General features: G+C 47.6%; 1 protein-coding gene across 2 annotated transcripts in view; it reads right to left on the bottom strand.

Annotated features, from left to right (window-relative positions):
- LOC140394247 (MAGUK p55 subfamily member 4-like) overlaps positions 1–14,512 on the bottom strand; it is a 126,509-nt gene that overhangs the window by 48,930 nt on the left and 63,067 nt on the right. The window contains exons 10-16 of one of the 2 annotated variants that reach the window (XM_072481299.1): positions 11,000–11,064; positions 9,621–9,638; positions 9,485–9,523; positions 8,729–8,749; positions 6,540–6,554; positions 6,012–6,053; positions 3,667–3,837 (exon numbers count right to left, since the gene is read on the bottom strand). In XM_072481299.1, coding sequence (XP_072337400.1) covers positions 3,667–3,837; positions 6,012–6,053; positions 6,540–6,554; positions 8,729–8,749; positions 9,485–9,523; positions 9,621–9,638; positions 11,000–11,064 — 371 coding nt within the window. The remainder of the gene's footprint in view (positions 1–3,666; positions 3,838–6,011; positions 6,054–6,539; positions 6,555–8,728; positions 8,750–9,484; positions 9,524–9,620; positions 9,639–10,999; positions 11,065–14,512) is intronic. The other variant, XM_072481291.1, reaches the window with a different exon arrangement.

Raw genomic sequence — 14,512 nt, 5'->3', positions numbered from 1 at the left:
GCCTTCTAGCCCTGACAAATGCCTCCTTTTTCTTTTTGATGAGACCTACAATATCTCTTGTTATCCAAGGTTCCCGAAATTTGCCGTATTTATCCTATTTCCTCACAGGAACATGCCAGTCCTGAATTCTTTTTAACTGACATTTGAAAGCCTCTCACATGTCAGATGTTGATTTACCCTCAAACATCCGCCCCCAATCTAGGTTCTTCAATTCCCACCTAATATTGTTATAATTAGCCTTCCCCCAATTTAGCACATTCACCCTAGGTCCATTCTTATCCTTGTCCACCAGCACTTTAAAACTTACTGAATTGTGGTCACTGTTCCCGAAATGCTCGCCTAATGACACCTACCACCTGGCCGGGCTCATTCCCCAATACCAGGTCCAGTATAGCCCCTTCCTTAGTTGGACTATCTACATATTGTTTTAAGAAGCCCTCCTGGATGCTTCTTACAAACTCTGCCCCGTCTAAGCCCCTAGCACTAAGTGAGTCCCAGTCAATATTGGGGAAGTTAAAGTCTCCCATCACAACAACCCTGTTGCTTTTACTCCTTTCCAAAATCTGTCTACCTATCTGCTCCTCTATCTCCTGCTGGCTGTTGGGAGGCCTGTAGTAAACCCCCAACATTGTGACTGCACCCTTCTTATTCCTGATCTCTACCCACATAGCCTCGCTGCCCTCTGAGGTGTTCTCCCGCAGTACAGCTGTGATGCTCTCCCTAACCAGTCGCGCAACTCCGCCACCCCTTTTACCTCCCACTCTATCCCACCTGAAACATCTAAATCATGGCATGTTTAGCTGCCAATCCTATCCTTCCCTCAACCAGGTCTCTGTAATGGCAACAACACCATAGTTCCAAGTACTAATCCAAGCTCTATGTTCATCTGCCTTACCTGTTATTCTTCTTGCATTAAAACATATGCACTTCAGGCCACCAGTCCCGCTGTTTTCAGCAACATCCCCCTGTCTGCTCTTCCTCAGAGCCATACTGGCCCTATTCCCTAGTTCTCCCTCAATTTTTTCACCTTCTGACCTATTGCTCCGGTACCCTGGAGGAGTCTGGCTGGTTCCCGGTTACAAGTTAAAATTGAGGAAGAATGAAGTGTTCCAGTTCGAGGCCAGGGAGTAGGAGAGGACGCTGGGAGAGTTGCTGTTCAAGGTGGTGGTGGGGGGGGGGGGGGGGGGGGGGGGGGGGGGGCTTCAGATACTTGGGCATCCAGGTGGCACGGGAATGGGTGCAGCTGCATAAGCTGAATCTGGCTCAGCTGGCAGAGCAGATGAAAGGGGTTTTTAACAGGTGGGATGTGTTGCCGCTATCACTGGCGGTGAGGGTACAGACAGTGAAAATGACGGTGCTGCCAAGGCTTTTATTTGTGTTTCAGAACCTCCCAATCTTTGTCCCAACATAATTTTTTAAGAAGGTGAGCGCTTTGATCTTGGGGTTTGTGTGGGCGGGGAAAACCCCGCAGGTTTAGAAGGTGTTATTGGAGTGACAATCACAGGTGTACACCGGGGTGGGGGGGTTGCTGGACGCGAGGTTTCGGGGTTTGTGACAGGCAGGGATCAAGCGGTTTGGGGACCTGTTTGTGGGGCAGCTTTACGAATTTAGACGACCTGGAGGAGGAATATGAGCTGCCCAGCGGGAATGAGTTTAGACTCTTACAAGTTCGGGACTTTGTGAGGAAGCAGGTGCCGTCCTTTCCCGGTGTCTGAGATTTATAAGGAGCTAATGGACTGGGAGGGAGCCCGATAGGAGAAGTCAAATGAAAGTGGGAGAAGGAACTGGAGGCCGGGATGTGGCAGGGGGCCCTGAGGAGGGTGAATGCGTCCTCGTTATGTGCTGTGCTTAGCCTTATCAAGTTGAAGGTGGTTCATAGGGCGCACATGACGGTGGCCAGGATAAGTAGTTTTTGAGGGGGTAGAGGATAGGTGTGGCCGGTGCGTGGGGAGGCCTGCGAACCATGTCCACATGTTCTGGGCATGTCCGAAACTGAAAAGGTTCTGGCAGGGGTTCGCGAGGCGTTGAGGGGGAAGGGGGTCCCGAGTCCAAAAGTGGCGATATTTGGAGTGTCAGTAGATCCGGGAGTTCAGGGGGCAAGAGAGGCCGATGTCCTGGCCTTTGCCTCCCTGATAACCCGGAGACAGAATTTGCTTGGGTGGAGGTACTCTGAGCCACCCAAAATCGGGGGTGTGAGAGACCTGGCGAAGTTCCTGAGGTTGAAAAAAATTAAGTTAGTCTTGAGAGGGTCTGTCGATGGGTTTGGCCGGAAGTGGAAGCCGTTCATCGACTTCTTCAAGGAGGCAAGGAGGATTGAGCTGTCAGCAGAGGGGTGGTGGTGGTGTTGGGGGGGGGGGGAAGATAAAGGGGTTAAAATGAGGAGGGAGGAGGGGACGAACAGGGGGTGAAGGGGTTTGTGTGTTGATTAGCTAGTTATTTATTATAATGTTTCTGTTTGTTCTTGCTCTTGTTTATGTATTTACTGTTTATATAAATGCCTTAATAAAAATATTTGTTAAAAAATAAAGATGTGCAGGGACCTGTCATCTGCAGGCAAAAGGAACATGTTCAGGCATTAGTGCTTTTTTGAATTAAACAAGTGTGGGGGACAATAGTTCCCTGATGCATTCTCCATTGGAACACCTCAGCCAACCAGAGACGACTTACCAGCCAATCAGCACCTTTTTCTCATGCAGTATAAATGAAATGAAATGAAAAATGAAAATGAAAAATTCCTAATGTCCTGATGGCTGCTAGATGAAAAGCTTTGACAACATGTCTCTCTTTTCAGCAATTCTCAAGATCTGTACTGCCAAGCGACTACTTTCTTCTCCATTGTCCAGCTTAATGGGACTGGGCTCTCTTGGTTCCACTCTTGCCTTTCCAATTTTAGCCACAGCAACTCAAACATGGGAGTCAGGTTTCACATTATATGTTCACAACATTCACTCCACCGGCTTTTTCCAGCCCATCACTGCCTCAGAGTTGTCACACTGCTTATCCAGTCTTCAATGAGTCACAATTTCCACCAGTTAAACATTAGGAAGATAAAAGATAGTTGCCTTCAGGCCCCACCACAGGTTCTGTTCTTTCACCACTGATTCAATGTTGCCTCAGGCTGAATCAGATTGTTCATTACCTCAACATCATATTTGTCTCAAAGCTGAGCCTCTGACCCCATATCCTATCCATTTGAATGATGACCTGCTTCCACCTCTGTAACATTGCCTTTCTCCACCTGTGCTTCAGCTTGTCTACTGCTGAAACCCTCATTTATGTCTTTGTTACCTCCTTAACCATTCCAGCTCTCCTGGCTGGCTTCATGTCCTCCAATCACTACGGTTTGCAGCTCATCCAAAACTCTGCTGCCCATATTCTATCCAACATCATGACACATTGACCCTTCATCTGTGTCCAGTCTGTACCCTGGGCCTTTGTCCTGGTGTCCTTTGTGACTGGGCCCTTCCTCTGGTGCCTTGCCCAATGGGACTGTGTCCTTCTCCTGGTACCGTGTGGGAATGGGCCCTTTACCCAGTGTCTTCCAACTAGGACTGGGCCTGTCACCTAGTGTCAGTGAGGAAGTGGCTAGCCATCAGCCCGCATAAGTTTAGGAACCGTCCACCTGAGAAGGTTTAATCGGGTTGATCTGAATGATCAGTTACTCACCCACCAGGATGATCAGTCTGTGTCTGTCAGTGGGTTTGCGCTGGTATCTCATCACCTCCTCATATGGTGACACTGTGCTGATGTAACAACTGGTTGGGCAGCGAGTGGAGCCCAGCAACTGGCTGCTCCTTGACTTCCTGCGGCAGAGTCGCATGCTCCTCCTGAATCCAGCTGTGAGGTAGGGATAGCAACCAATTGATGAGAAGGAGGATAAGTCCAACAGAAAGTTGTTAAAGACTCAATAGAAATACAAGTTAATCATCGTATCTTTGGTGACAACTCCAGGTAATGGGGTGAGTCTCAAACATACATCCACCACTGCAAACTCCAATCTCAGCCAATGGAATGATAACCGCTACTTTATTTCCCTAAGAATTTTGGGAGACAGAGAAAATGGACTCCTTTCACATTTTCCCCTTTCCCAGACAATATTTTGCACGGAGAATCATTCTCTCACCCACCGTTCCTCCTCCCGCACCTTTCCCAGACAATATTTGGGAGGGGAATCATTCTCTCACCCACCGTTCCTCCTCCCGCACCTTTCCCAGACAATATTTGGGAGGGGGAAGCATTCTCTCACCCATCGTTCCTCCTCCCGAACCTTTCCCAGACAATATTTGGGAGGGGGAATCATTATCTCATCCCACTGCTCCTCCTCCCAAGCCTTTCCCAGACAATATTTGGGAGGGGGAATCATTCTCTCACCCACCGTTCCTCCTCCCGCACCTTTCCCAGACAATATTTGGGAGGGGAATCATTCTCTCACCCACCGTTCCTCCTCCCGCACCTTTCCCAGACAATATTTGGGAGGGGGAATTATTATCTCACCCACTGCTCCTCCTCCCATGCCTTTCCCAGACAATATTTGGGAGAGGGAATCATTCTTTCATCTCACTGTTCCTCCTCCCACACCTTTCCCAGACAATATTTGGGAGGGGGAATCATTCTCTCACGCCACCGCTTCTCCTCCCGCACCTTTCCGAGACAATATTTGGGAGGGGAAATCATTCTCTCACCCATCGTTCCTCCTCCCGCACCTTTCCCAGACAATATTTGGGAGGGGAAATCATTCTCTCATCCACTGTTCCTCCTCCCGCACCTTTCCCAGACAATATTTGGGAGGGGAAATCATTCTCTCACCCACCGTTCCTCCTCCCATGCCTTTCCCAGACAATATTTGGGAGGGGAAATCATTCTCTCACCCACTGTTCCTCCTCCCGCACCTTTCCCAGACAATATTTGGGAGGGGAAATCATTCTCTCATCCACTGTTCCTCCTCCCGCACCTTTCCCAGACAATATTTGGGAGGGGAAATCATTCTCTCACCCACCGTTCCTCCTCCCGCACCTTTCCCAGACAATATTTGGGAGGGGAAACCATTATCTCATCCCACTGCTCCTCCTCCCAAGCCTTTCCCAGACAGTATTTGGGAGGGGAATCATTCTCTCACCCACCGTTCCTCCTCCCGCACCTTTCCCAGACAATATTTGGGAGAGGGAATCATTCTCTCACCCACCGTTCCTCCTCCCGCACTTTTCCCAGACAATATTTGGGAGGGGGAATCATTATCTCATCCCACTGCTCCTCCTCCCAAGCCTTTCCCAGACAGTATTTGGGAGGGGGAATCATTCTCTCACCCACCGTTTCTCCTCCCGCACCTTTCCCAGACAATATTTGGGAGGGTGAATTATTATCTCACCCACTGCTCCTCCTCCCATGCCTTTCCCAGACAATATTTGGGAGAGGGAATCATTCTCTCATCTCACTGCTCCTCCTCCCACGCCTTTCCCAGACAATATTTGGGAGGGGGAATCATTCTCTCACCCACTGTTCCTCCTCCCGCACCTTTCCCAGACAATATTTGGGAGAGGGAATCATTCTCTCACCCACTGTTCCTCCTCCCGCACCTTTCCCAGACAATATTTGGGAGAGGGAATCATTCTCTCACCCACTGTTCCTCCTCCCAAGCCTTTCCCAGACAGTATTTGGGAGGGGGAATCATTCTCTCACCCACCGTTCCTCCTCCCGCACCTTTCCCAGACAATATTTGGGAGAGGGAATCATTCTCTCACGCCACTGCTTCTCCTCCCGCACCTTTCCCAGACAATATTTGTTTGAGGTTGTGTTGAGAAAGGGCAAATTTGAGATTTAAAAGAATCTTGGCTGAAGAAACTGGGGGTGTGCATGTTGAGGCAAGAGAGAAAGACCAGTGGTCAGGGCTAATGTTTGATCCCTATGCTGGGAACACACTGTCCGGCTGCAGAAAGAGGGAACTGAAGACAGGGAGCAGAATGGGAAACAAATGGAAAGCAGCCACAGAGGGTAGTGAGCGAGCTAGGACCCACCAATGTACAATCCTTGGTTATATCCACTGAATTCAGCATCTTCTGTACACCAGGGAGATAACACCAGGAGAGAGCACAGAACAGGATAAACGTTAAATTAGATACTAAATCACAGGTTAGATCTCAAATTACATATATAAGAACCTAATTTACATATGTGGTGACTCAGCTAGTATCAAGAGTTAACATGAGTAATTGGGACTGTAAAGGTTCGGATCGGCTGACCCCATCTCAATATTGATTTGCTTCACGAAGGAACCCAAGATTTTTATTCTTGGTCTATTCCCACACTGTCACCCCTCCACCTCCTCTCCATCCACTACCCCCACTTGCCCTTCCTGTAGGCGTTGGACCCCATCGCGTGCAGTCATGCAACTGATCCTTTGTGTGTCAGACTGGTCAGTGATGGCTGGCAGAATTGGAACTCCAGCATTACTGTTTTTTCCAGCATTACTGTTTTTTACCTTCCGGGAATTAGTGTGTGGTTTTGATTTGGCCACAGGACATGATAGTGTTTTGTAGATTTACCTTCTCTTAGTTCCTCTTCAGAAAGCAAACAAGAGGAGAAAATTAGGAAAAATAATAAATTAGTTGACAGTACCTCTTCTGCCATCTGCCCACCAACCAAAGGCCATTTATAAATGCTGTTCCTTCCAAGCATCAACAGTAACCATATGGTTTGAGTAACTCATGATAAGTATTGAGCAGCAGAGAACATGTGAAAAAGATTTCAATTTAGTTTGGGTCCACAAAAATAAGCTAGCTCTTGCTAATAATATTGCACACAATTCACATTTCCTATTTGCTCATCATTACTTCTTGTAACACTTGTTATATTAACATCTATGGTGGAATCTTGCAATGCAAATATTTATATGGAATTCTCACCAAGTTTTTTATCGTGAGTAGATCATATGTAAACAATTCAATGTCGTGGTTTTTCAGTTCTGGTGAATGAACTAAATTATTCCAAGCACTTTATGGTAAAAGACTATCAATGGACAGATCAGGCAGTTACTACAATGAGCAGCAGAAGTCAGCTTTACCCCCAGTGAGGTCCACCACAACAGGGCAACGCTGGGAGAGACCATAAGTGATCCGCACCGACGTGACCCCCGGCTGCAGGGACCGGAGAATCACGAAGGGTCGGAGCATCGGGTGCTGGGCCCGCTAATTGGATGCAAATGCATCATTAAGACCCATTTACACTCATTTGCATGTTCCCGCTGGTACACGGTCGTGGACCTCGATTCCGCCGCCAGCGGGGGGCGTCAAAGCATCATGATCGGGTCAGCGCTCGGTGTCATCCCGATTTTGGCCCGATACCCGATTTTCCATTCTTCGGGGAATGCCATCTGGGTGTCACGGGATAGAGAATCCCACCCAAGACGTTTCCCGTTTATGATGGAGACGAGGAGGAATTTCTTCTCCCCAGGGAGAAGTGCAGGTTGGGTCACTAAATATATTCAAAGCTGAGTTAGCATGCTTTTTGATCAAAATAATCATCTTTATTAGTGTCACAAGTAGGCTTACATTAACACTGCAATTAAGTCACTGTGAAAATCCCCTCGTCGTCACACTACGGCGCCTGTTCAGGTACACGGAGGGAGAATTCAGAATGTCCAATTCATCTAACAAGCACGTTTTTCGGCGTCAAGGGTTATGGGGGTGGGGGAAGCAAGCAGGAAAATAGAATTAAGACCACAATCAGATGAGCCATGATCAGATTGAATGGCGGAATGGGCTTTAGGGGCTGAATGGACTCCTACTCCTCCTATTTCTTATACCTGGGCCAGTAGCACAGGAGGAGAATGAAGAAGGGTGAGAGTACAAAGAGTGGGAAGAGGAGTCGGGAACCATGGGCTAAATTCTCCGGAAACAGCGCGATGTCCGCCGACTGGCGCCCAAAACGGCGCAAATCAGACAGGCATCGCGCCGCCCCAAAGGTGCGGAATGCTCCGCATCTTTGGGGGCCGAGCCCCAACCTTGAGGGGCTAGGTCGGTGCCGGACGAATTTCCGCCCCGCCAGCTAGCGGAAAAGGCCTTTGGTGCCCCGCCAGCTGGCGCGGAAATGACATCTCCGGGCGGCGCATGCGCGGGAGCGTCAGCGGCCGCTGACAGCTTCCCACGCATGCGCAGTGGAGGGAGTCTCTTCTGCCTCCGCCATGGTGGAGACTGTGGCGGAGGCGGAAGGGAAAGAGTGCACCCATGGCACAGGCCCGCCCGCGGATCGGTGGGCCCCGATCGCGGGCCAGGCCCCCGCGGGGGCATCCCCCGGGGCCAGATCGCCCCGTGCCTCCCCCAGGACCCCGGAGCCCGCCCGCGCCGCCGGTAAGGTAGGTGGTTTAATTTACGCCGGTGGGACAGGCATTTTAGCGGCGGGACTTCGGCCCATCCGGGCAGGAGAATCGAGCGGGGGGGGGCCCGCCAACCGGCACGGCGCGATTCCCGCCCCCGCCGAATCTCTGGTGCCGGAGACTTCGGCAACCGGCAGGGGCGGGATTCACGCCAGCCCCCGGCGATTCTCCGACCCGGCGGGGGGTCGGAGAATCTCGCCCCTGGTGTGGTTTCTGGCCACAAAATGGGGACACTAACAGCAACGCCCACCCCCATCCCCAAAATATGGGCCAAGATGGGGGATGTTGGGTATGCAAGATGTTTGCAGTTTATAGGAAGTATTGTTAGCACGATAAATTAAACACACGAGGCTCAGTTACCTGATTCAAAGGTTTCTTCATCTGTGGAGGTAAGAAAAAGATCTTAACACAACATTTGGAAATGTAGATATTTTGATGATGTTATAACTAGGGGCTGCTGGCAAGAAGACTGCCTTGGAAGCTTTGGAATTTATGCCTGTGTTTCTGATATTCAAACCAACAGAATAATCAATGCAGGGGAACACAAAGAAAAATCGCCCTGAAAACCCCCCAAATCACTCTTCCCCCCAACTGCCATGATTGGCCAACTGCTCTTAACTGGTGGGCCACCGATTAGGTGGGCACCCAATTGACTCACAGGCTCATCCTACAGGCTTGTTCGCCTTTCACCTTATTGATACTGAACAGCATGAGGAGCTGACACTCGAGCATCGATGAGGTGGATGAGATTGGACATTCTCCTGTAATCACACCTTGCTGTCAGCCCCTCGGTGATGTACAATGGCCAGCCTGTGTGCGCCACCCCCTCCACAACACCCTCCCCACACCCCCATATACCTATTTGGTTCACCCTGACCTGGAGGTGTGAGATAGCACATTTGCAAGCATCTAAGATAAACCTCCTCAGACACTAAAAACTCATTGAAATGTTGTGGATAGTTTTCAACAGGAGTCTCTACTTAGCATCACTTGCGTCACTCAAAATCTGAAATGGAATATGAAATGTTCCCCAGATCCAAATTCTTTTCACAGACGAATCCCACCAATTCACATTCTCCCCATATCCCTCAACCCACCTAACCATCTTTTTATTACCTGTTTCAACAAGCTTCTCAGCAATTGCCATGTCCTCTTCTGAAAACCACATAAATGAAACATAAATCAGTTGAGATCTTCAGGTCAGGAAACACAATGACAATGTGACAGGTCAGCATGTGATCGATGTACTCACCCTCTTCCACCGGACTCACTGCACAAACCCCGTCAGCAGCAGAAAGTTAAAGAGCTCACATTCAGTGCACAACTCTTACAGATAGTGAGATCAACAAGGTGTAAAGTCAAAACTGTCCTCAGCACCTTTAAAGGAGATGGTGATAGTATAGCCAAGACCCAGTCCTCAATCTTAAAGGAAATTTTCATGGTCAGTGCAAGGTCTGTGTAGGGATCAAAATATCTGAAAACAGCAAAGTCAGGGTATAATCGAGAGACGGAAGATGAGAGCAGACACAATAGGAATGTCCTTCGTCATAGACAGGAGAGAATCCAATGCACAAGAAAGAGTCAGTGCTGTAACATTCCCAAACTGACAGTAACACCCTTGCACTATGATGACATCCTCGCACTGACTGTAACATCCCTTCACTGACTGTAATTTCCCCTCACAGACTGTAACATTTTTGCACTGACTGTAATGCCCTCATGCTGACTGTAACACCCTTGCACAAGTGTGTTACAGTTAGCGCGAGCATGTTAGTCAGCGTGAGCATGTTACAATCAATCCAAGCATATTACAGTTAGTGCAAGGGTAATGACCTCGCGTCGACTGTAACACCCTCACACTGACTGTAACACCCTCGTGCTGACTAATACCTTTGTGCTGACTGTATGTCCCTCGCGTTGACTGTAGCACTTTTGCACTGACTGCAATATCCCCTCACTGACTGCGACATCCCGCACTGATTGTAGCGTCCCACACTGACTGGAACGCACTTGTGCTCACTGTAACACAATTGCACTGACTGTAAAATGATTGCACTGACTGTAACATGCTCACACTGACTGTAACACCCTTGCACTGACTGTAATATGCTTGAGTTGACTGTAACATGCTCATGCTAACTGTAACATACTTGTACTGACCGCAACACGCTCACACTGACATCCCCTAACTGATGGTAATATCTCTCACTGACTGTAACACCCTCACACTGACTGTAACACCGTCACACTGAGACTGTAATATCCCTGTGCTGACCGTAACATCATCGCAGCAATACACTCGCACTGACTGTAACATTCTTGTAGTAACACATTCACACTGACTGTAACATTCTCTCACTGACTGGAGCAACTTTGCACTGATTGTAACACCCTCGCACTGACTGTAGCACCCTGATACTGACTGCAACATTCTCACACTGGCTGTAACATGGCTCACACTGACTATAACACACCCTCATTGACTGTAACACCCTCACACTAACTATAACACCCTTCCGCTGACTGTAACACCCTCATGCTGACTGTAGCACCCTCACGCTGACTGAGACCCTCGCACTGGCTGTAGCACTCACATGCTGACTGTAACATCCCAACATTGGTGTTACTTACGGAGTGTCGATTTGTTACAAGTGTGCAACGAGAAAGAATGTGACCACCAGAACTCCCTCTGTTTCCTGGGGATACAAGACAGAGTTTGAGTAAAATGCATACAGTAAATATCTTCATGGATGGAGAGCAGAATTTCAACATATATAGGGAAGAGCAGTGGAAGTTTTAGAAAATGAACAAGCTGTTAAACCTAAGTAAGGCAAATTTTTTATAAAATAATTCCAAACTCCTAAGCATCAGGCGACTGCAGGTGAGTGAAGGCCAGAGAGGATGAGCTTTGATGCGAGAGTTAATGTACCAGAGGGATGGGCTTTAATGAACTGTATGACTTCTTCAATCCCTTCTTTCTCCCTCTAACCGAAGAAGCACGCTGATGTGATCTGTGAGGGTATCCCAACTTGGAATAGCAGTTTGTGGGGGTGTTTAGTTTTTTTTTTGTGTGAGGAGACAAGTGAAACTCCAGTGAGAGTAAATAGCCCAGTCATTGTGTTACAATTATTAAAGACTATTTATTGAAGTAAAGAAAAGACAAATACACACAAACAAAATTAAGATATATGAATTACTAAACTTACAGCTACTTTATATGGAACAGGCTATATATTTTGTTCCAAAGTATATACATGATACCTGACCTCTGTAAGGCTTTCCCGTTTCCCGAAACAACATCCAGATTAAATAACCAGCTTATAGTTACCTCACAATAAAGGGTTGCTATTCAGGCCTGGGAAACGTCCTTTCCTGGTCCAGCAAAGATATTTAAAACTGCCTTTATGAAGGTTTTCTGCACTGCCTTGGCTCTAAGACTGAGAGGTTTGCTTCATGTAAACTTAACCTCTAGGCTGCTGGGTGAAAAACTTTGGCCTTCAGGCTTGGTGACTGGAAACTGGCCTGTCTGGTTTCTGAGTCTGCTCGTTCTTAACTGCCTCCCTGGTGTCTGATTGTGCAACCCATTATACTTTGTTCCTCTTTGATTATGCCTTCTATGTCTTTGGCTCTCTGCCCTTATCAACTTCCTTGACTATATATTAACTTGTGTCTACCTCAGTGATCTTCTCAAACTATAAGCTGTTTCTCCTCATAAACTATTCACACCTGATTATTATCTTACAACACTAGGTTAACATCCAACAGGTTTGTTTTGAATCACTAGCTTTCAGAGCGCAGCTCCTTCATTCGGTGCACTCCGAAAGCCAGTGATTCAAAACAAACCTGCTGGACTTTAACTTGGTGTTATAAAACTTCTTACTGTGCCCACCCCAGTGCAACACCGGCATCTCCACATCATGATTATTATCTAAACAGCCTTCTAATCTCATTATTGGGAGGGACACATATCAATGGGGCCTTTTGAATACTGTCTGCTGCTGTCTCTAGGCAGATTTTTACCTGTTGCTGGATATCCCGCATCTTATTTTGTTTTGTTACTGTTCTTGCAAGACAGATTCACGACAGTAGAAGGAGATTTACTCTGTATCTAACCCCATGCTGTACCTGTCCTGGGAGTGTTTATTGGGGACAGTGAAGAAGGAGCTTCGCTCTGTATCTAACCCAATGCTGTATCTGTCCTGGCAGTATTTGATGAGAACAGCGTAGAGGGAGCTTCACTCTGTATCTAACCCCGTGCTGTCCCTGTCCTGGGAGTGTTTGATGGGGACAGTATAGAGGGTGCTTTACTCTGTATCTAACCCCATGCTGTACCTGTCCTGGGAGTGATTGATGGGGACAGTATGGAGGGAGATTTACTCTGTATCTAACCCCGTGCAGTACCTGTCTGGGAGTGTTTAATGGGGACAGTGAAGAAGGAGCTTCACTCTGTATCTAACCCTATGCTGTACCTGTCCTCAGAGTGTTCGATGGGGCAGTTTAGAGGGAGCTTCACTCTGAATCTAACCCTGTGCTGTACCTATCCTGGGAGTGTTTGATGGGGACAATGTAGAGGGAGCTTTACTCGGTATCTAACTGCGTGCTGTACCTGTCCTGGGAGTGTTTGATGGGGAAAGTTTAGAGGGAGCTTTACTCTGTATCGAACCACGTGCTGTACCTGTCCTGGGAGTGTTTGATGGGGGAAGTTTAGAGGGAGCTTTACTCTGTATCAAACCACGTGCTGTACCTGTCCTGGGAGTGTTTGATGGGGAAAGTTTAGAGGGAGCTGCTCTGTATCTGACCCCGTGCTGTATCAGTTTGGTTCATCCTATAAGACCATCATTGCGATGATTTCCTTTGATTAGGTGAGTGTTAAAGATAGCCCAGCCCTATGTGAGGAAGAGTAGCATGTCTCCAGTTCCCTGACCACACTCTCTAGAAAGACAGATTAACTGGTCGTTCATCATCCTGCTAATGCCGGTATCTGGCAAATGGGCTGCTATGGAGGTTTAATAAGTAGTAACTACATTTCAAAGGAAGGACTGTATTTCAAAGACTTTTGGCAACTTCTGAGAGATGAGAGCAGTGCTCCAAAAATGTAATAAAAGCAAAATGCAGTGGAACAGTGGGTGCTGCAAATCTGAAATCCAAACAGAGAATGCTGACTAAACACAGTAGGTCTGGAAGCACCTGCGGAGAGAGAAACGGAGATAACGTTCTCAAAGTCTTCTTTTGATGGTCGCTGAAATGAAAATAGTTGACTCTCTGGAATTCCCAAACTAAACTCCTTGAAGACCTTTCTAATTCCTCCCCTCTCAGTTAAACTTTAGATACCTTCCCAATGTGTCCTTCTTTGGCTTGGCATTTATATATTCTTTTGCCTGATTACCTCTCTGTGAAGCAGCTGATATAACCTTCCACAACCACAGGATATCCAAAAGCATTTTAAATCCAATAAAGTGTTGTTATTGTAATAATGTAGAAAATGCCAGTTAGTACACTGCAAACTCCGACAAAACAATGTTTTAATGACAGATAATATATTTTGGAAGCGATGTTGATTGAGAGATAAATATTTGCCCTGAACCTGATGTGTTGGGTAGGCTGGGTTGATGTGGACTGCACTTGATGACTTGATGCAGTGTAGCGAGAGACAGACCTCCAACACTTGATAAGATGCAACACGATTTTATGTAACATCTAAACTATTATACATGTTCAACTGTGGGTTGACATTATGCTGACTTGACTGGAGACCTGATACTAGCCTAACCAGACTTACTAGCTACCACATGGTGTTTGCACTGGCCAGCTCACTGTCCCAGAGGCTGGGTCCCGAGAGAGTGGGAAAACTGGTGCCCTCTGGCTTTATAGTGGTCGTGTCCTGTCTGGTGATTGGCTGCTCTGTTCTGCGTGCTTACTGGTCATCCTGTGTGTCAATCACTGCCTGTCTGCACTCCACTATATACATAGATGTATATTATGACAGAACCCAGGGCGAACTCCCCACCTCTTCTTTGAAATAGGGCCACATGATGTTTTAGGTCCACCTTCCAGAGCAGGTGGGTCCTTGTTGCATCTTAAAGATAGGAGATAGTGAGTCAGCCCTTCTTATCCTGGTCGCAGGGTTGACAGGGAGCCACAACC

Source organism: Scyliorhinus torazame, chromosome 2 (assembly GCF_047496885.1).
Source record: "Scyliorhinus torazame isolate Kashiwa2021f chromosome 2, sScyTor2.1, whole genome shotgun sequence".
NCBI lineage: Eukaryota > Metazoa > Chordata > Chondrichthyes > Carcharhiniformes > Scyliorhinidae > Scyliorhinus > Scyliorhinus torazame.
Note: the sequence above shows the minus strand (reverse complement) of the source record. Positions and strands in the feature narration are given on the sequence as shown.